The sequence below is a fragment of the Sarcophilus harrisii genome, chromosome 3 (genome assembly GCF_902635505.1).
Source record: "Sarcophilus harrisii chromosome 3, mSarHar1.11, whole genome shotgun sequence".
In the NCBI taxonomy this organism is placed as follows: Eukaryota; Metazoa; Chordata; class Mammalia; order Dasyuromorphia; family Dasyuridae; genus Sarcophilus; species Sarcophilus harrisii.
Genome location: NC_045428.1, coordinates 500,872,206 through 500,895,478, shown reverse-complemented (window position 1 = coordinate 500,895,478; position 23,273 = coordinate 500,872,206). Strand labels below are relative to the sequence as shown.

At 33.8% G+C, this 23,273-nt stretch overlaps 2 protein-coding genes across 13 annotated transcripts in view; one reads left to right on the top strand and one right to left on the bottom strand.

The window, feature by feature from the left end:
* C2CD3 (C2 domain containing 3 centriole elongation regulator) overlaps window positions 1-23,273 on the bottom strand; it is a 148,953-nt gene that overhangs the window by 106,835 nt on the left and 18,845 nt on the right. For 10 of the 12 annotated variants that reach the window (XR_004233249.1, XM_031961420.1, XM_023499725.2 and 7 more), the window contains exons 4-7: window positions 19,418-19,632; window positions 17,173-17,414; window positions 5,611-5,740; window positions 5,368-5,517 (exon numbers count right to left, since the gene is read on the bottom strand). Coding sequence is in view for 11 of the 12 variants with exons in the window: in XM_031961420.1 (XP_031817280.1) it covers window positions 5,368-5,517; window positions 5,611-5,740; window positions 17,173-17,414; window positions 19,418-19,632 (737 nt within the window). In the remaining variant the exon portion in view is untranslated. The other 2 variants (XM_031961423.1, XM_031961424.1) reach the window with 2 other exon arrangements.
* PPME1 (protein phosphatase methylesterase 1) overlaps window positions 11,066-23,273 on the top strand; it is a 98,679-nt gene continuing 86,471 nt past the window's right edge. The window contains exon 1 of the mRNA XM_031961426.1: window positions 11,066-11,083. The gene's annotated coding sequence lies outside the window, so the exon portion shown is untranslated. The remainder of the gene's footprint in view (window positions 11,084-23,273) is intronic.

The window sequence follows — 23,273 nt, the reverse complement described above, 5'->3', positions numbered from 1 at the left end:
ACCAAAATCTCTAATGTCTAACTTTTCTAAAATTCTTTTCAAGTCCTTCACTTCTGTTTTGTTTACTTTTAGTTAGATTTATTTTGGTTTCAGTGACGTAAACCAAGGTCTCCTACTATTATATTTTACTTTGCTAGCAACTCTGCTTCACCTAAATCCAATTTATATATGAGTCAAAAGACTATACCTATACCATTTTACCATTTTTACTTATCTCAAAGTCCTGTGGCAACAGACAAGTGACAAAACAACAGGTGTAGGTAAGTACAGTCACAACTTTGCACACAGGTGGCCCAATCATGGTGTAATCTTTGTAATTTTTCTTCAGCAATTCCTTATTGAAAGTAATTTTTTTGTTGTACTTTGGTTTATAAATGCTATATTACTGTTTTGCTTTTTCTGCTTTATTTTATAAATTTTTATGTGCCAATACATTATAAATTTTTTATTAAGGTGCAATGTCCAGTTTAGCCATAAACATTTTTATTTTGTTTGATCATGAACTTTTTGCCTATTTATAAATCTGACATATTTTCTTCCATACTTCTCTAATTTGATTAGGATGTCACCCTTTGTGTCTTAAGTAATGTACCTCTCTGGAGCTTGCCTTCATACAGTATTATGTGTTGTATACAGTGTTAAATGCTGATTTATAACTGGTTTCTGCCACACTTTCCAGTTTTCCCAGTAGTTTTTGTCAATTAGTGAATTGTTTTTTTTAGTAGCTGATATATTTGGGTTTATTATATACTAGTACTATGCTTATTTGCTTCTGTATGCTGAATTCCAAATCTCTTCCACCTGAGCCTCCAAGAAGTGGTTAACATGTGCTGTGGGCCATGTTTTGGTAAAGCATATTGGCAGAGGGGCTAAACTATGTTGACTGTAACTGAGGGGTCTTAAATCCATCAGTGAACTAGAGGGTGTTTACTCGAAGCATATGTAATAGGCAGATGGGAATAATTTGTTCCAAAAGCCATGAAGACAGATGAAGCAGGCTCTGTGGAGTGTTTAAAGCTTGGTTAGCTACTGAAGATTCCAGGGTCATCCACTGCATTCAGTCATCTTAACTTTTGTTTTGCCACTGAACTTTAAATCTAGAAGTAATGAACTGATGATGAGTGAGCATCCAATAGATTTGGGAAAGAAAATGCCATGTACATCCAGAGAGAGACCTACGGAGATGGAATGCAGCATAGTATTTTCACCGTTTTTTGTGGTGGTTTATTTGCTTGTCTCGAGCCCAAAGAGCTTTCTTGGAAAAGCTCAGAAAGATCTTTAACAACCAAATAAGAGAGGTAGAAAAAAAATGGGGAAAAGAAATAAGAGATATGCAAGAGAGAGTCACAGCTTGGAAAAGAAAAAGAATTCCTTGAAAATTACAATTGGTCTAATCAAGCATGGACAGAAGCAGTTACACTCAAAGAAAGAACACTGGGAAATGAATGTAAACTGCTTGCATTTTTGTTTTTCTTCCTGGGTTATTTATACCTTCTGAATCCAATTCTCCCTGTGCAACAAGAGAACTGCTCAGTTCTGCACACATTTATTGTATCTAGGAGATACTGTAACTTATTTAACATGTATAGGACTGCTTGCCATCTGGGGGAGGGGAAAAATCGGAACAGAAGTGAATGCAAGGGATAATGTTGTAAAAAATTACCCTGGCATGGGTTCTGTCAATAAAAAGGTATTAAAAAAAGAAAATTACAATTGGTCAAATGAAAAATAATAATAATGATAAAATCCACAAAGAAATCAATTCCTTAAAAAATACAATTGGCCTAAAGCAAAAAAAAAAAAAAAAAAAAAAAAAAAAAATCCAGTGAAGAAAATTTAAAAGTAAAATTAATCAAACAGAAACTAATTGAAAAAATCATACATTTAAAAACTAGAATTGGGCAAATGGTTGCTAAGGAGTGTATGAGACATCAAGAATCAGTCAAACTAAAAAGAATTAAAAAATGGAAGAAAAACAGCAGGCTTGGAAAATAGATCCAAGAGAGACAATTTAAAAATTATTGGATTATCTGAAGGTCCTGACCAAAAAAAGATCCTGGACATCATTCTTTAAGAGATCATCCAGAAAACTGCCCTGGTATACTCCTCCAAAGGAAGTGATCATTGAAAGAATCCATCTATGACCTCCTTTTTCTGGTACCTTTCAGTACTTTTCCCTTGAGTTTTGGAGTTTATTTTACAAGGAAAAAATAGTAGCACAAAGGGGTAAGAGGAGGGAAAGGGGTGATAGAAGGGAGGGCAGACTGAGGGAAGGATTAGTCAGAAACAAAACTGGTGAGAAGGGACAGGTAGAAAGAGAAAACAAGTATATACAGGAGAGAAAATAAAATGGAAGGAAATTCACAACTGGTAATCTTAATGGTTTGAACTCTCCTATAAAACAGAAGCAGATAGCAGATGGGATTAAAACCTGTAATCCTACACTTTGTTGTTTACAAGAAACCTTGAGGGTCCTCTCCTCCCCAATTATTTTTGACTGGATGATCGAGGCCATTCTTTGCCTCAATTGCTCTCTAGCCTTAATCACTAAATGGGTTTGGCCTCAGTCAAACTGAGACCTGTTGAAGACTTTAGCTTAAACAGGCTAAAGTCTCCCATTTCATCCAGAGCCATCTCTAGCCATCCTGATTTGTAGCTTGCTCCTGGACCCAGATGGCTCTGGAGTAACAGCCTCCCTCACTTAAATCCTGGTCACTTTATCACACTTCATGAATGTAAGGGTATCTTATCACAATTTGGTATTTATTTCTTAGCACAGTGCACTGCTACTTCTTCATAATTCCTCCCAAAGGTTAAGTTACTGATATTTCCTCAACAGCATTTGGAAAATGTCTCTTCCTGTTATTCAATAAGCATTCAGATGCTATATATTCCTGTGGAATATCTTTATCATACTGAGACTCTAAAATTCTGGGAGGTTATGAATGCCCTTTTCAGAATGTTTTTAAATGCCTAAAATAAAATACACAGCATGACAAAGCAAACCAATTATACCAAAATGCAATTATCAAAATATTAACAAAACGAATTTACAAATTCAAGGCTAAGAACCCTTTCTTATAACAGATTTATTATCTAAGGGAGTTTGGAAGGAAGCAAATTATGGAAAGTATAAAAAATGCCAAAGACAATACTTACACACAAAAAATTTATAATCTAGAAAGGAAAATAAAACCATCCCATAAAAAAGTATGGAAAACTATATAACTTCAGGATAATATAAAAAAGTGCTGAAGAAATGTAGAATTAAGAAATAATCTGCTTGGATTTAGATTAATTCAATTAAATACTAAGCGACCACCCACACTATGTTTTACTCACTTTCTTTAGGATGAGATTTAGTTTCCAATTTTTGGTCTATTTTTCCCCAGTCCTTTATTACAGGTCATTTTTATTGCATCATGATCTGAAAAGGCTCATTTACTATTTCTGACTTTCTGCTTTTGATTTTGAGGCTATTAAGCCCTAACAGGAGGTCAATTTTTGTGCAGGTTCTCTATTCAGCAGTATAGAAATATATATTTCTTGAGCAGAACCAGGAGATCATTATACACTTCAACAACAACACTGTATGAGGATGTATTCTGATGGAAGTGGATTTCTTCGACAAAGAGATCTAACTCAGTTTCAATTGATCAAGGATGAAAAGAAGCAGCTACACCCAAAGAAAGAACACTGGGAAATGAATGTAAGCTGCTTGCATTTTTGTTTTTCTTTCTGGGTTATTTATACCTTCTGAATCCAATTCTCCCTGTGCAACAGAAGAACTGTTCGGTTCTGGACACATATACTGTATCTAGGATATACTGTGACATATTTAACATGTATAGGACTGCTTGCCATCTAGGGGAGGGGGTGGAGGGAGGGAAGGGAAAAGTCGGAACAGAAGTGAGTGCAAGGGATAATGTTGTAAAAAATTACTCAGGCATGGGTTCTGTCAATAAAAAGTTTTAATTATGGGGGAAAAAAAGTATTTCTTTCTGTTCCCATTCTATTTTCTCCAAAGATGATCACTTACTATATACAAAGAACTCTACGCAAGGCATTAGTATATAAATTTAGCTAAGATAAAAGCCTTTGTGAAACTTACAGCTTGGTAGAATACAATACACCTACAAATAATTATAACACAAAGTGATACACGATAAATATCTCCAAAAGAGATAAGAATTCAAGTAAAGTGGTATGTGAGGTCCAAGAAAAAAAAAAAAAAAAAAAAAAAAAAACACTTACCAACTGGAAGTTGGTTTAGTCTTAAAAGAGGGGTTGAAACGAACTGATGCTGAGTGAAATGAGCAGGACCAGGAGATCATTATATACTTCAACAACAATACTAGATGATGACCAGTTCTGATGGATCAGGCCATCCTCAGCAACGAGATCAACCAAATCATTTCTAATGGAGCAGTAATGAACTGAACTAGCTATACCCAGAAAAAGAACTCTGGGAGATGACTAAAAACCATTACATTGAATTCCCAATCCCTATATTTATGCACACCTGCATTTTTGATTTCCTTCACAAGCTAATTGTACAATAATTCAGAGTCTGATTCTTTTTGTACAGCAAAATAATGTTTTGGTCATGTATACTTATTGTGTATCTAAGTTATATTTTACTATATTTTAACATCCACTGGTCATCCTGACATTTAGGGGAGGGGGTGGGGGGGGTAAGAGGTGAAAAATTGGAACAAGAGGTTTGGCAATTGTTAATGCTGTAAAGTTATATATGTATATATCCTGTAAATAAAAGGCTATTAAATTTAAAAAAAAAAAAAAAAAGACAGCAAAATAATGTTTTGGTCATGTATACTTATTGTGTATCTAAGTTATATTTTAATATATCTAACATCTACTGGTCATCCTGCCATTTAGGGGAGGGGGTGGGGGGGGGTAAGAGGTGAAAAATTGGAACAAGAGGTTTGGCAATTGTTAATGCTGTAAAGTTACCCATGTATATATCCTGTAAATAAAAGGCTATTAAATAAAAATAAAAAAAAAAAAAGAGGGGTTGAAATTCAGCAGGCAGATAGCATATTTTAAATTCTTGTTGTTTTTTTCCCACTAACATGTATAAAGGTATATACACTATTTTTAATTACACTCAAATCAATAGCACACAACTCAACCATGTTTTTATTTACACTGTTTCTGTATTTCTTGAATATAAGCTGATGCATGAGGAGCTAGAAAAGTACATACCGTATGCCATAAATGGTATAAATATGGAATTAATCTTCTAGATAATTGAACTCTGCCCCCTTAAACAAATAAAGGGATTTAGGCTAGCTGGAAAAAAAATGCTTTGTTAGGAAACTATGTTTGTTTGTTTGTTTTTTTTACCTGCCCAGAAGTAGCTGTATTGCCTTGGCATCAACTTGAGAGTCATGTTCATGAAAGGCACTTTGAGGAGGAAAGAGGGAGTCTTCAATGGTGGGCATGGTCTCAGCAATCACTGGGTTTTGAGGGCCTACCCCAGAGGATAGTTTGACACTAAGATTTTAAAAAATAATTTTTAAAAATACATTAGTATGATGACAACTTTTGAGAGTTGATAAGCTGAGGATACTACCACTTAAAACTTACTGAGCTAATGACTTGACAGACTGCTTTCTCGGAGGAGGAACTTCTGTTAACATATTAACAACATCTGGACAAGACTGCATTGTTGAAACCACCATGGCATTGCGGAGCTTATTGCCTTGCTCCAAAAGAGCTAAAGGAAGAGAAAAAAAAGAGTCAGAACCCAGAAATTAAATAACAGTAACTGCAGTATATATAATAAAGACAAGCATGGGTGTAGTGATATGGATAGAGCACATAGGCAATGGGTTCAAATCATACCTCAAATACTTATTAGCTGTATAATCACGAGCAAATCACTTAATTTCTCACAGCCTCTGTATCCTCATCTGTAAAATGGAGATAATAACACTTGCATATTTTATACCTCAGAGGGTTGTTGTGAAGAATACACTTTGTAAAACTTAAAGCTCTATAAAAGGAGGCATTATTAATATAACAGAGATCAGAGTTTAAATCATGTTTCTGCCAACTGCTATCTTATCTTGGGTAAAGTACTAAGCAATAATTTCTGAGCTTCACTTTCCTCCTCTATAAATTGAAGGAATTAGATGATGAGATCTCTATAGTTAAAATGCCTTACAGCTCTAAAATTATGAAACTGTAAGTCACAGACTTAAGAGAATTTGATATCTTGATACTAGAGTTAACCAGTCAAATTTACATTTTCCTCTGCCTTTGAATGCCTTTGTCCCTTCTTCTCACCACCATCCCTATCTTTTCTATTTTTAAATTATGAACTTATATCAATTGACCCAATCACTTCCATATACAAATAAGACAAAAAGAATTGTATATGAAACCATACCATGAATCTCTATTATATATAACTCTTTAAAAAAATTATACAAAACTTTTAAAAAGATATATTTGGCCTAGTAATCCCTAAACTGCCCTACTTGCCTATGTCTCTTTCTAACTTTTTTTAAAAAGTTGGTATCATTATTATTCTTTCTGCCAATAACTATCCACACTTCAAATAGCTTCTTTTGTAACAGATAAGCAAAACAAATACCAATTAGCTGTGGGAGAAAAATATCTCATTCTGCACCTCTAGCCCATAACTTTTCAATTAAGGCAGATGAATAAACATTTATTAAACACCTACTTTGTACTGGGCATTGTATTATCTCTTTTAATCTTTACAACAACCTTGGGAAGTAGGCCCTATTATTATTATAATACTCATTTTACAGTTGAGGAAACTGAAGCAGAAGCTAAGTGACTTATCCAGGGTCATATAGCTAGTACATATCTGTGGCTGGATTTGAATTCAAGTCTTTCTAACTCCAGGCCAAATACTCTAGCCACTGTACCACCCAGTTGCCTCTGTTCAAGAAATGGGAAATATGGTAATCATCAATCTTTTGGAGATGCAGTTGTTCCTAACATTGATCAGAATTCTTAAGTCTTTCCAAGTTGTTTTTCTTTATAATTGTAATCAATTTCTTGGTTGTCCTTTACTCTGAATCAATTAATAAAAGTCTTTCCATATTTTTCTATTTTACAACAAGATCATATTCATGACGTTCTATTATTTATTCATTTCCTCACATGTAGTTTTTTCCATTCCCTTTTGATAAATGCAAAAATTGATTTTATATTTTATGTTTCATTCTGTAATGGATTTTATCCTATAACTAAGTCATACTTCTTTACCTCTGAATTTAGTTCAGAAATTCAGCAGACCTATAATGAGTTAAGTGTGGAAATCCATTTCTCCTGCTAATCATTGTTTTATTCTTACCTCAAGGAAATCTTGGGGAATCCAAGTGGACATCAGAGAGTCTGGTCTAGTAGCATCTTTATACCACCAACCTATTCTTCAAGGATGTCTGGTTACCTAAACCAGTCTGGTCTCTTATTTTTAACCTTGCAGGTAGACTTAAACTATTAACTATTTTAGTCACAGGATGGAAGGGGAGGATAGTTGTGAACTCTTGAGTCCCAATTTCCAATTAATCAGGTTGTCCTCATTCCCATGATATTGCCAATCCTATAACCAACTGGATTCTTTCCTCTTTTTTGTTCTTTATTCTAATCTGATAAAAAGAAGCTGCATCTCCTCTTTGGGATCTTTGGTTTAAAATGAGACAATCGTTCTATGAGCAAGATGTTAGTTGGAGAATTTGTCAAATTTCAATTGTGACCATTTGTTTTCAATTCACTGTAACAATAATAAGGACTGTTTTGATTTCTTTTAGGCTTAAGTCTAGAGATATCGCTGTGTAAAGGACATGAATAATTTTGTAACTTTATAGGTATAGTTCCAAATTGCTTAACAATGATAATTCTACCATGTACTCACATGCCTACACTTTAGCAGGTTTTCTAAAATTTTCTCTTTTTTTGGCTATTTTTGCCAAGTGGATGTCTGGGAAGTGAAACCTAAGACCATTTTATTTATTTATTTATTTTTGGCTGAGGCAACTGAACTTAAATGACTTACCCAGGGCCACAGCTAGGAAGTGTTAAATGTCTGAGGTCACATTTGAATTCGGGTCCTCCTGACTTCAGGACTGGTGCCTAAGGTCACTTTTAATGTGAACCTTTTTTTTTTTTTTTTTAAATCATTGCTTTTTATCATTGGTTTAATCATTGGTTCATGTAGTTGTTGTTCAACTGCATTTCATCTTTTGAAAATTGCCTATTTATATCCTTTAACCCTTTATCTATATTGGGCAATGGTGCTTGTTTTCACATAATTTAAGCAATTTCCTCTATCACTGTCCAATATAGATATTTTATAGGAAAACAACTGAAATTTATAAACCTTGGTCAGGGAATTTTGAAGTAAAGATTTCCCCACCCAGTTAATCGATACCTTTCTAATTTTAACTGTGTTCATTTAATCTGTTAAAAGAAAATCTCATTTTTATCTAATCAAAGCTTTCCATTTTATCTCTTTCCATTTTATCTCCAATTATCTCTATCTCTTGCTTGGTCAAGAATGTTTCCCCTATCCAGTTAGGAAAGTCATCTTATACCCTATAGCTTTAAATTTATTTGACTTCTTATATCTGAGTCCTATACTTCTTTGGAGCTTGTTGTGCTATATGATTTGAGATGTTGATATAAACTTATCTGTTAGGCTATTTTCCACTTTTCTAAGTTGTTTTAGTCAAAAAAATGATTGTTTAGTAGTTAGTGTAATTGTGTTTATCAAATATGTTATTGTGTCTGTTCACTAATTAACTTTATTATTTTACCAGTACCAAATACCTTTGATGACCTATTATTTGTAGTATAGTCTGAAATCTGGTATTGCTAGGTCTTTTCATGTTTTGTCATTTCCCTTAAGTCTTGAACTTTGTTTTTTCTTCTGGTTCTATAAATTCACCCTTTAGTGGTTTAATATGGCATTGAATTTGTCCATTTAAGCTGTACGGTCATTCTTGTTTTATTGGTATAATCTAATGATGATCACTTAATAATTGTGATTATTTCAGTCTGTCTTTGAGGTGTTTTGGTTACACTGTTGCAATTATGTCATGACTGGCAGACTCTAGAGGATATAATACATTATTTAATCTGAATGGAATTTGTCTCTTTCTTATTGGGTCTTGGAGTTTAATAATACAGAAATTTAAGTGGGCTTAATTTATGTCTTGTTATTTTGCTGAAGTTATTATGTCAATTATTTGCTTGATTCTCTAAGGTTTTCTAAGTAAATTATTACATTTCTTCTTTGCTTATGCTTATTCCATCAATTTCTTTTTCTTAAGTTACTACTATTAGTAAGATTTCTAGAAGCATATCAAATAATAGTAATAATAATTCATATTATTGATTTACCCTGATTCTACCTAGAAAGTCCTCTGTCATTTCATTATTATAAATAATGCTAGCTTTTAGATATATAATTAAGGATGAAACAATTTGTCCTTAATTTTAATATTTTATACAAGTATACTTTTATCAAAAAATTGTATCAATTGATGACTTTTATCATTTTATTTCATTAACATGGACTATGTTTATTTTCCTAATACTGAATCAACTATGTATATTTTTAGAATAAATCTAGCTTAGTCAAAGTGTCTATTCTTTTCACTATCGTTTTAGCCTCTTAAAATTTTATTCAATATTTTTATAGCAATATTCATGTGATCTATAGATCGACAGTTTTCTTTATAGGTTCTAACATTCTCTGGTTTAGTGATATATCAGGACCGTATTTATGTCATAGGAGTATGGTAGGATGCCTGTTTCTGTTTTTGCAAATAACCTACATAATCCTTAAATAATCCTTAAAAAATCCTTAAAAAAATCCTTAAATAAAATTTTTGAGGAGTGTCAGATACATAGTAGTTATTTACTGATTTTAAATATTTATTTTAAAGATTGAAGTAAACCCTAACTGACTAAATATTAGAAAGAATTTACCTGGAAAACCATCTGGTTTCAGGTCTTTTTCTTTTGCATTTCCTTTATAGACTGTTTTTTTGTTTGTTTTGCCCCAAAGATTAAATTACTTGAAGTTTCAATTTCTTGTTCTTGTTAACCAGAATTTATATGGCTATTACATACGCAATTATTTTCACTATATTTGGATTATGTTTTATATGTTTGCATTAATTGAACAAATGAGTGTGGAACTGAGTCAAACATTTTGGAATCATTAATAAAGGCAGTGAAAATATCATGGCATTTTCAGGCAGCTTTGAAAATCCCTTTTGATCAACAATCAGTAGATCTTCACAATGTTGATATTTATCACTATTGTTTTGTGTCCCAGGAGTAAGTATTATGTTTTTTCATTATTATTTATAGCTCCTTCAGGTGATGAATCTGTGAATGTTCTATGAATTCATCTGTGAATGCAGAGAATACAAAACTAAAAAATGTTAAATTATTTCTATGATTCTCATGTTTTGCTAGTGCAGTAGTATGGAAATGAACTGGAACAAATATAGTAATAATATATTGGTTCATACAGTAAACTTATTTTTAAAGTTTAACATAAAAAAAAAAGAGCAGTCAGAGAAAGACTGAATGGTTTTAGAAAAAAATCTGAAGGTATGCTGAAAGTCAGTTATTGTTTTGTTTGATGAGGTAAACTATTAACTGAAATGTTACCTAAACTCTAGATTCTTGTTCAAAGGTGAAGGTGAAATATTATTTGAGATCCTAAAAATTGTAAATCCAAAATAACTTGTGTTGAAAATAAGAATCTTTCAAATGTCAGTTTGAACCCTTTTTTTCTAAGTAGAAATGCTTACATTAAGGATAGAATGTTTGGCCTGTTCTGCCAGGCTTGTGCTCAAAATACAGAGAAGAGTTTTTCTTCTATAATGTTACCACTCCAATTACAAGAAACATTAAGTTCTTTCTTTGCCTTCATTTCTTCACTAGTACATTCCTTTCTTCCTACTCCCTGCTTTCCTTTCTTAATATCAAAAAACAAGATGAAAACCACATCCTTTGTGTTCTCTAGGTGAGATTCTGAAGGAACATAACTCTTCTATTTTAGAAGGTAAGCATGTCTGTTTTTCAGAGCCTTCCTTTTGTTCAAATATAATAACTCTAGGTTTTCCTTGATTTTTTGTTGACATTTCAAAGTTTCTACTCAGTCCTACTAGTCTTTTCATTAGGAAAATTTAAAAAAAAAGATGAAGAAACAAAGTGTACCCTTTGACTATTTCTTTTGGAAGGTGACTGATTGTTAGAGGTTTTAACATCTATTTGGGATTTTAAAATTATTTCTTAAAGCATGATCATGATTTTCAGGGAGTCTAGTGATTTTAAATGAACTCTTGACATGTTTTACCTGATGCAGTGGATAGAATGCTTGGCCTAAGGTCAGGAAGACTCATCTTCTTCAGTTCAAATACAGTGTCAGACACTTACTGGCTGTCTGACTAATACGCAAGTCATTTAACCTTGTATATTTCAGTTTCTTCATCTGTAAAATGAGCTGGAGAAGGAAATGGCAAACTATTCTAGTATCTTTGCCAAGAAAACCCCAAATGGAGTCATGAAGTGTCAGACGTGACTGAAAAACAACTAAACAACAACAAAATGAAAATAATAATAGCTACCATATATTTAGCATTTTAAGGTTTGCAAAACTCTTAAAATAGATGCTATCATTATGACTAATTTATAGATGAGAGAAATAAGGTCAAGGGAGGCACAGTGACTTGCCTAGTATCATACATCTAGTAAGTGTCTGGGGCCTTTGATTTCAAGTCCAGTTTTTCAATTTTTAAAAATTTCTGTCATCTGGAGTAACTGAATCTCGATTATTACTTTTTCCTTTATTAAAGATTAAATTGTTCTGTTAGTATTTTTCAAGGAGTTTGTTACTTGCATAATTTTTTAAATATATAAGATACATAAATACATAAGAACCTTCTATATTATGTATTCTCTGTCCAATATTTTCCTCTAGAGGTCTATTTCTAATTTTATACTTTACTTCTTGCTTTATTTCTTCAAGACAATGTCATAGTCCTTAAGGTTAAGTCACCATTTTCTTACCCTGGAGAGTGCTTAAGCTTATCTGTGGAATTATTCTTTCTTGGTTGGCGAGCACAACTCTTTTGTTTTCTCTCAATTGACGGTATTATTTTATTGTGTTTGATAGTTTTTGTTTAATCAGATTTTCCTTTGTGTGGTTCCTTTTTCATAACTCTCACTGAGCAGGTTCCTTTATTGTGACTTGCACTGGCTTTCCTTAGGGAACTCATTTCCAACCTCTGATGGGTTCTGGTTGTTTTTTGTTTGTTTGTTTTAGTACTAGACTTGTTGGAGTTTACTTACTCTTATTTTTTTTTTGTCTGTACATATGAAGAACTGGACTTCTCTACAATCTTTATGATGAAGAATAGGAGAGGCAGAATCAGGAAATCTTCCCTGTTTCATCATCCCTAGCTCTGGCCACACCTTTTCAAACTCTAATACTGGACTACTCCCGCCATCCACCTTCTCTTTTCCTAACAATGTGCTGCTGAATGCCACTGAAAGAAATCACAATTGGGTACTGTCTAGGTCTACACAGTGCTACAAACATACCAGTCCTTGTACTCTTCCTTGCTTCCCTGTCACAGTCTGTTCCAAGACTTCTTAACTACTTCCTCCAAGCAGAAGTATTGCCTCTTTTTGAGAAAAGAACACTAACCTCGAATTATTGCTTCATCTCAAAGCTCCTCAATATCTTTCCCTGTTCTCTCCTCTGCTTTAGTTTCTTCTCTTTTCTTTTTTTGGTGCGTACAGAGGCAATTGAGGTTAAATGACTTGCCCAAAGTCACATAGCTAGTGAGTTGTGTCTGAGGCCAGATTTGAACTCAGGTCCTGACTTTAAGGCTAGTGTTCTAGTCACTGAGCCACCTAGCTGCCTCTTCTGCTTTAGTTTCTGAAAAAACGATTCGTCTTCTTTGAGGGGGAAGGGCAGGGGAAGGACAACAACAAGGACGATTTCTCTCCTTGGCTACTTGATTACAAGCTCTCCTGTTTTTCCTGGAAGCAGACCCGTTGTCACTTTTTATTCTCCCTACAACAAACTGGCTACCTACAAATATCCCCAGACTTTTTCTCATATTAAAAAAAAAATCTTCATTTTGTAAAGAAAGCATTATTCAAACCAATAATTCCCCTGCATTGCCAAACTATCATAAAAAGCTCTTCTTTACAACCCAGTCAATAATATTCAATTAATGAGTACACACTATGTGTCAAACACTATGGCACTGTACATGTAAGCGCAAAGGCAATAAATTTACCTACAATCTAATGAGGAAGACTTCAAGAAGCACATGCATACAGCATAAATATAAAGATAATAAATACATATATGTGTGCATTGTTGTTATTGTTTTTCAGTCACTTCAGGCACACCCAACCTTCATGATCCCATTTGGATTTTTTTGACAAAGCTAAAGGACTGGTTTTGCCATTTCCTTCTATAACTAATTTTATAGATGAAAAACTGAGACGAACAGGGTGAAGTGACTTGTCCAGGGTGACATAGCTAGGAAGTATCTGAGGCCGGACTTCAACTAAGGTCTTCCTGTCTCCAGGCCTAGTGCTCTATCTCACCTGCTCCAATGTGTATATTTTACACACCCACACCCACACAAACTGGTTTAGGGGAAAAGAATGAGTCTCAGTTTTATACACGTTGAGTTTAAGATATCTTTGTGGAACATCTGGTTTGAAAGATCCAACAGGCAAATTAGTAATATGGGAAATGCTAAGAGACTGGTGCTAGAAAACAAAGAAATCTTGAACTTTGGAGTTATCTATAAAGAGATAACATTAAATGTATGGAACTGGTAACAGAAGTTTGAGAACACTCACAGTTAGGAGATATTATATAAATGATGAGCCATTTAAAAAGATTAAAATGGAACTGTTGGGCAGATAAGAGTAAGGAAAACAGTACCAAGAAAACTCAAAGAAAAGAGGGTGAGAGGGTCAAATGCAGGAAATAGGTCAAGTATTAGGATGAGAAAAGGTCATCAGCTTTGACTTCTTAATAAAATGACTGTGAGATACAATCTGCATTTCGTCTTTAGTATATTATTTAGCATATATTTAGTATATTTATTATAAGCAGAATCAATAGCTTTCGAAGGTGTCCTGCAAAACTATTGGATTTGGCAATCAAGAGATCATTGGCAACTTTGGAGAAAGAGTTTCAATTGAATGAAGTCAGAGATTAGACTGTTAACGGGTTGAAGAACGAGAGGAAAGGACGTGGCAACAGTGAATGCAGACAATTTTTTCAAGGAGTTTGAGAAAAGGGAATGAGATGTAGGATGACAGGTCTAGTTAAGAATGAAGGAAACTTAGTCATGTCTAAAGCCAGTAAGGCAAGAACAAGTAGACACAGATTTGAAAAATAGAGGAGAGGTAACTGAGGATATAGTCTACTGTATCAAGTGATACAGGAAAGTGTGGATTGGCAAAGGGAAGGGCCACTTCTTCGAAATTTGGATTTCATATTTCTTTTTTGTTTTATAAAGTTTTTTTTTTATTATAACTTTTTATTGACAGAACCCATGCCTGGGTAATTTTTTTTTACAACATTATCCCTTGCACTCACTTCTGTTCTGTGGATTTCGTATTTCAATATGATTTGAATGAAATTGCTCTCAAAGGTTAACAACAATACTTCAAATTCTGAATTCAATCAACTCTTTCTAAAATATAGTACTGTAGTCTACCTCTTTATTTCTTGTTCCTGAGTTTTTGTGGCATTACTCTTACCTGGCTCTAACTACCTGTCTGATATTAATTCTATGCTAGATAATTATGTGCTCTGCAGCATCTTATATGCATTATAACAGTGCATCTCAGGAATTTGGATCATCTTTTCTTCCTTCTCCATACTTTCTCATAGTTATCTCATCAGCTCACTATGGTTTCAATGATCATCTCTCTGCAGTTGATTCCCAAACCTATATATTCAACCTTATCTTGCTTCTTCTGTGCACCAGTACTTCATCTCCAAATGTCTGGTAAACATCTCTATCAGTACATGTCACACAGACATCTTAAATGTAACACATGCAAAACAGAACACAGTATCTTTCCCTCAAAACTCACTGTCTTTCTCAACTTTCCTATTTTTCTTAAAGGAGTTGCCATCTTTCTATTCATTCAGGTTCTGGACCTTAGAGCTATCCCTGATTGTTCATTTTCACTCACTTCTATATTCCATCAACTGCCAAGTCCTTTAGGTTAGCTCCACAATATTCTCTCATCTGTCCTCTTTTCTCTACTGACTCATCTCCATCTTAGTTCAGGCCCTCATCAGCCATACCCACTCTGTGGGTGAGAGATGAAATGATTAAAGAAACAAAGGCATATCTTCCATGCATGTCAATTTATTAAGCAATGCATGTTAATTTCCCAATAAATAGGAACCAGGTCTTTTTCTCAACTTAGGGATAAATTCCAAATGAAGAGGAAGTCAGAGTTTTAAACATTAAAAATAATAAAATAAAATCAGTTAATTAAAGGAAACAATACAAAATTAGGCAATCTGATTTCTAACTGGATGAAAGATTAGTGACATTCCAAGTTGAGAGGGGGAGAGTGAATAGGTGATCCCTCAATAAGATCCCTGAGCTTCCAAAGACTTCCAGTAATAGGAAATCTTACTACTTGCTTGGGCAACCAAACCTACTGTTATACAGTTCTAGAACATGGTTGCCTCCCATTATGATGGCTATTTTTTTCTTGCTGAGATCAAAAATTGAAGAGTTTACTCTTAGAAGTGGTTATGGACTTTTGTATTCATGATGTTGTATTCTTTTCAATCTGCCATGAGAAGGATCTCATCCAAGCTATGTATCTTCAAGTACCTTCTGAGGCATTTCTTGCTTTTGTGTAGCCTTTCAATATACTGACACTCACAGTCCCAATCTTGAATTCTCATTTACCTTTTGTTTGTTTTCTGCTTAGATCTTTCTTCTAGTCTGGCTAATTAAGGAAAAGATGTAAAGCCTTTCCCTTTAGTAGGAAGATCAATTTGTTACTTGGTACACACCTAATTGTTTTCTTGTAACTGAAACACAGACACATTTGAATTCACTCTTTCACTTTCACCAGTCTTCTACTCCCCAATTGCAGTGGCCTACAAAATCCTCTTATGTAGTATTCAGAAAGCTAATTGTCCTATTTTCCAGTACAAAAAAAAAAATCAATAAAAGAGGATAGTTAATCCTGGATTCCCCTTATTCAATCAGTATCTTACATTTGTATACAAGTATCTTACAAAACCATCTCTTATCTCCCTAGATCTAAAAACCCAGACTGCTATATACTTACAACCATTATCATTTCTGTTTAGTCAGAAATCTGAGGGAAACTAGTTTAAATTAACTACTAGAAATAAGTAGTGCCCAAAATCAAATCTAGGTTTTCTGAATCCAAACTGAATATTCTTTTTATTAGACCACTTTTACTTCCCAATTTCCAAATATATTTGTAAAGTCCTGTTAGAAGTCTTATATCACTTACTTCTTCTCCTCATCTTTTCTTCTACAGCCGCTTAACATTGCATTTGTGTCCAACATTCTGTTTTACATTCTTATGCTGTGTTCTAAGGTCCCCTTTAACATACTACATTCTATGAGTATGACACTTCCTGCTTCTTGACTCAGTTTGTCTGCTTCCAGTATTAGTATTAAGTAAAACGAGTAGCATCAAAATTTTAATATTTGTATCTGATAGTTATGTAAAGCAGTGTTTCTTAAACTTTTCCACAATGGTAGAATCCATCTGTTTACACAAAATTTTGGTAGGCTCATTTCGGTCAATCTTTTAAAATTATTATTTTTTGTGTTTATTTAAAAATAAGATTCATTTAAGAAAAGACTTGGGGTTTTTCAGGGTTATATATAGCACATTCATTTTGATACAGCTTTATAGCTTTCAAAGTACTTTATATATGTTATTTCATTTGAATGCCAAAGGTCCTATGAAGTAGCTATTATGATTATTTTCCTGATTTTACAGATGAAGAAATTGAGGTCCAAATCAGTTAAGCAGTTTTCCCAACATCACATAGCCAGTAAAAAGTAGTGGAAAGAGGGAAAACAAGGAATTACCTACCTGAAAGAAGGTCTTTTGTGGGGGGTTTATTCAAAGGATGAACTTGTGAGTCACTTTGACTCTCTGCAGCCCTCCTAATATGAGTATCATGTACTGAGATGGTGGGACAAGATACCTGCTTCTTTACAGGCTCTTGTTCTACTGTTTCATCCTCTATATGCTGCTTGGAATTAAGATGAGGCTGTGGTCCCAAGAAAGAATCCACTACAGGGTTCTGTGGAAAGTACAAGTGGTCCTTTCCCCTGTTTTAAATTAAGGAAAGAAAAAGAACTTGTCAGTGGACAAGGCAAAGTCCAAATGTATCACAAATAAGAGTATGTCATGTGAATACAACCTTTCCATTCAAATGTATATTTTTGGGGGACAATTACAAAGTGTCAATGGCCCATGTAGCTCATTAGCAGTAAAGAATAACATGTATCAAACAATAACCCACTTAGTACTTTGAAGCTGCTCATAAAACCCCACAAAATAGATCACTCTTGTTTTCAAGGGAATCTTGAAAGCTTACAAAGCATTTTCTTATATCCTATGAAGGACGTGGGGACAAGAGATGAGAAACACAGGTCTGGATAGGACTCTAATAGCCACCTAATTCAATGTATATTTTAAAAAAGGCTTTTCTCTATAACAAATCCAAGGTAAGTTTTAATTCAGTATTTCTATAAAGCTCTTCAATAAGAGAAAATCCACCACTTTTTCAAGCAGTCCACTCCACTTCTGGACAGGTTGAACTGTTACATCAATCTTAAAAATGCCTCCTGCTAATATCTACCCCATTGCTACCAGTTCTACTACTTAGAATGTATTTGGGCATAGGAGAAAATTAAGATAAATTAAGTATTGAGGGGAAAATCCACAACTTATTCATTAGCCAGTGTCCCAGAGCACAGAGTTTGCTGCTGAGTGATGCCAACTGTAGCCATAACATCACTGAGATAAGGAAGAGATGCTAAGGAAGGAGGCTAGGAAATGCTAAACTTCTATGAGAGCTCAAAGAAAGGAGATTAATTCCATTTGGAAGTAATGATTAGCTGTTAAGATCATGGACAAGGTGCATGCAAGGACCCTTGCATATGAGAAAAAATACAATAGAAAAAGGCAGAGAATATACTCAAGACGAAGGGAAGGCCTAAGTTCAGGGAAAGGTGTGGAATTCAATTTTGTTGGAATATAGAGTATCTGATTAGGAATAAAAAGCTCATTTGGCAAACTAGGTGAGTGTAAGATTGTGGAGGAAACTGAATGTTAGTTTAGGATTAATTTGATAGGCAATACGGAGACACTTAAGTATTGTGAAAAGGAATGAAGTGATCAAATCTATTCTCTAAGATGACGCTGATAATAAGAAAATGAAAACTAAGGCAATTCTGAGATTCTACCTCATGCCCATCAGATTGGTGAAGTTGACAAAAAAGGAAAATGACACATTGTTAGACAAGTTGAAGGACAACAAGAACATCTTGGTGAAGCTATAAATTGGTCCAGACATTCTGGAAAGCAATTTGGAACTTTGTCCCTGAAGTTATAAAAATATGCATACTAGACTCACCAATACTACTACTAGGTCTATATCTCAAAAAGAAAAATGAAAAGAGGATTCAAATGTACAAAAATACCTGTAGCAGCTTTTTCTGTGATGGCAAAGACATCTCTTAGGGAATGGCTGAACAAACTATGGTACAAATGTAATGGAATATTATTATTTGTATTGCTTAAATATGAATGTTTTCTTTTTGTTTTTTCCCAATAGGGTTGGAAGGAGAGGGGGAAAAAGATCTTTATTAATTGAAACAAATTAAATTAAAAAGACAAACGGCAACATGTACAGGATAGAATGGAAGAATACTAGAGACCAATTAGGATATTCTCACAGTAATCTTAAGATGGTAGCTATTATGAAGTAGAGGCAGGAGGCAAAAATGCAAAAGTTGTGGAGGTAGAATCAATATGTCCCAATGACTCATTAGAAGGAGAATAAGAAAGAGAGAAAAATCAAAAATGACTGTCAGTCAGGAACCTGGTGACTAAGGAGAACAGTGGTACTATGCTAATCATGAGAAAAAAGGCAGTCAGGTTTCATTAAAAACAAAACAAAAAATCCCTTTTTTTTTTTCATATCAATAGCCAAAATATTACTGCTTTCCTCTTTTCTTGTTCTCCATACCAAATTATAAATAAAAACCGAAATTGTGAGAGTAGGAAATTTATACATAACTTGACATGTATTACAAATGGAAATTACCTAGGAGTAGTAGTTCTACTACTTGTTAACGACTCTTTCCCACCAGTACTGGTCGGAAGTGTATGAGCTCGTGTCATCCCAGAAAGTTGAACTTTGCTGGGTTCAATATTTTCTCCGAATCCCTGATCCAGTAACAGTGCATCTCCACTCATGTCAGTGGTAATAGAGCTGCAGTTGTCAAAAGTTGCTGACAAAGGTTCTAATACAAGCAATATCTGAAAACAAAACAAAAACAAATAACCACCACTACCACCACAACCTAATACAGCTTATCCATGATTTTATCAGTCTAGATAATTAATTAATCAATAGGATTTATTAAGCACTTAATAAGTCAGTGAGTCAATAAGCATTCATTAAGGATCTACTATGATCTACTACTACTATACATAGTAGTATCTACTATGTGTTAGGCACTGTGCTAAAGGCTAGGGACATAAAAAGTTAAAAAGCAGTTCCTGATCTCAAGAAATTCAGTTTAAAGGGGAAACAACATGCAATAAACTCAGAGCAAACAAAGACAGGATTAACTGGAGAAAATTAACAGAAGGAAGGCACTATTATTGGGGGGGGGGGAGGGGGGAAGGGAGAGATCAGCAAAGGCTACTTACCAAAGTGGGAATTTTAAGCTCAGATATGTGGGAAACCAGGGACAGAGGGAGAGGATATTTACAATGAGAGGAAAGCAAAGGAGATAGAGTGAAAATGCTGAGGAAGGAGATGGGAGTGTTTGATATGAAGAATAGCAATCAGATTGCATAATATATGCAGGAAAGTAAGATGGAAGAAGATTGAAATGGTCAGAAGGTGCCAAGTTACTACTTGCTTTGAATGTCAGAGGATTTTATATTTACTCTTATAGGGGTCACTGGAATCTACTGAATAGAAGTGGTAATTTGGTCAGATTTTTCTAGATGAATCTGACAGTTAAGCAGGGGAGACACTGGAGTGAGGAGAGATTTGGGGAAGGCAGAGCCACCAGTAGGTTATTGCAACAGCCCGTCTAGGTGTGAGGGCTTGAAGATTTGAAGCAGGGTGGTGACAGCATCAAAAGAGAAAAGGGACTTATATGAGAGATAATATTAAGGTAGATTCAATTAAGAGTTAGAAACAGATTCAGTATGGGGGCTGTGAGGAGTCAAGGATGACATCTCGGTTGTGAAACATGAATGACTGAGGATGATTACCTTAACAGTAACAAGAAAATCAGAAGAGGAAAAAGATTGGGAGGGGAAATATAATGATTTCAATTTTAGACATGTCTTTTTTATTTAAGATGTCTGAGGGACAGTTCAAGATATCTAATAGGCATGTGGAAATGTTTACTTATTTTTTAGATATATTTCCATATGAATCATGTTGGGAGAGAAAAATCAAGAAAAACCAGAAGAGGAAAATAACAAACAGGAAAAAAAAAAAGGTGGAAAATAATATTCATTCTCCATAGTTCTATCTGAATATAGATGGCATTTTCCATCCACAGTATATTAGAATTTGGATCACTGAATTATTGAAAAGAACCCAAGTCGATCATATTTGATCATCACACAATCTTGTTATTACTGTGTACAATATTTTCCTGATGCTGATGTATATACTCAGTATCATTTCATGTAAATTTTTCCAGGATTTTCTGAAATCAGCTTGTTTACCATTTCTCATAGAATAATAATATTCCATTATTTTCATATTCTATAGCTTATTCAGTCGTTCATCCATTCATTTTCCAATTCCTTGTCATTGTATTAAAAAAAAAACAACCTGCCACAACCATTTTTACACATGTGGGCCTTTTCCTTCTTTGATGATTTCTTTGGGCTAGAGATCCAGTCCTGGCACTGCTGGATGAAAAGATATGTACATTTTGATAGTCCTTTGGATATAGTTTGAAAGTGCTCTCTAGAATGGCCAGATCACTTCAAAACTCAACAATGCAATGGTGTCCCAGTTTTCCCACATCACCTCCAACATTTATCAACTTTTCCTATCATTTTAGCCAGTCTGATAAATGTGAGGTGGTACCTTAGAGTTGTTTTAATTTGCATTTCTCTAATCAATAGAGGTTTAGAGCATTTTTTCATATGACTATGGGTGGCTTTCATTTCTTCATCTGAGAATTACATATCCATTATCTTTTGATCATTTATCAACTGGAGAATGTTTTGTATTCTTAAAAAAATTGACTCAGTTTTCTATATAGTTTAGAAATGAAGTCTTTATCAGAAACACTGGCTATAAAAATTATTTCCCAAACTGAGTGGCTGCCCATCAGTTGGGGAATGGCTGAATAAATGATGATATATTAATGTTATGGAATATTATTATTCCATAAGAAAAGATCAGCACGATGATTTCAGAGAGGCCTAAAGAGACTTACATGAACTGATGCTAAGGGAAATGAACAGAACCAAGAGATCACTGTACACGACAAGATTATACAATGATTAACTCTGATGGATGTGGTTCTTTTGAACAATGAAATGAGAGACATCTGCATTGAAAGAGGGGACTGTGAATCACAACATAGTATTTTCACTTTTTTGTTGTTGTCTGCTTGCTTTGTTTTCTTTCGCATTTTTTTTCCTTTTTAATCTGATTGTTCTTGTGCAGCATAAATGTGGAAATATGTATAGGAAAATTGCACATGTTTAAGATATGTTAGATTACTTACTGTTTAGGGAAAGGGAGGGAGAAAAATTTGTAATGGTGAATGTAGAAAACTATGTTTGCATGTATTTTGAAAATAAAAAGCTATTATTTAAAAAAAAAATTTGTTTCCCAGCTTTCTGCTTCCCTTCTATGGCCGCATTGTTTTTGTTTGTGCAATTTTTTAAAATTTAATGTAATCAAAATTATCTTTATATTTCATAATGTTCTCTATTTCTTGTTTGGTCATAAATTCTACTCCTTTCTCCAAAAATCTTACATCTAAACTATTCTTGCTCTTCTAATTTGCTTATAATATCACCCTTTATACTGAAATCATGTATTTATTTCAACTTTAGCTTGATATGCAATGTCAGATGTTGGTCTATGACTAGTTTCTGATGTACTATTTTCCAGTGTTCCTAGCAATTTTTTGTCAAATAGTGTGTTCTTATGCCAGAAGCTGGAATCTTTGGATTTATCAAATAGAAGATTACAATTGTAATAGATTATTGTGTCTTGTGCACTTAAACTATTCCATAGATCCACTATTCTATTTATTAGTCATGTCCAGATGGTTTTGATGACTACTGCTTCATAATAGATGTAGTACTGCTAGGCCATTATCCTTTAATTTTTTTTCCCATTAATTCCATTGATATTCTTGATTTTTTCTTTTTTCCAGATGAATTTACCATTTTTTCTAGCTCTATAAAGTAATTTTGGCAGATGGGTATGACCCTGAATAAAGAAGACTAATTTAGGTAGAATTGTCATTTTATTAACTAGCTTGGTCTATACATGAGTGATGGATATTTTTCCAATTTTTTAGATCTGACTTTATTTGTGTGTAAAGTGTCTTGTAATTATGTCCATATAGTTCCTGACTATGTGTTGACAGGTAGATTCCCAAATATTTTATTTTATTTACAGTTATTTTAAGTGGAATTTTTCTATCTCGTGCTGTTGGACTTTGTTCGTAACATAGAAGTGCCGATGATTTATTTGGGTTTGTCTTATATACTACAATTTTGCTAAAGTTGTTAATTACTTAAAGTGGTTTTTCAGTTGATCTTCTAGGATTCTCTAAGTATATCAACATATCATCTGCAAAAAGTAATTATTTTATTTCCTCACTGTATACTTGACTTCAATTTTTTCTTTTCTTATTGATAAAGCCAACATTTCTAGTACAATTTTGGATAATAGT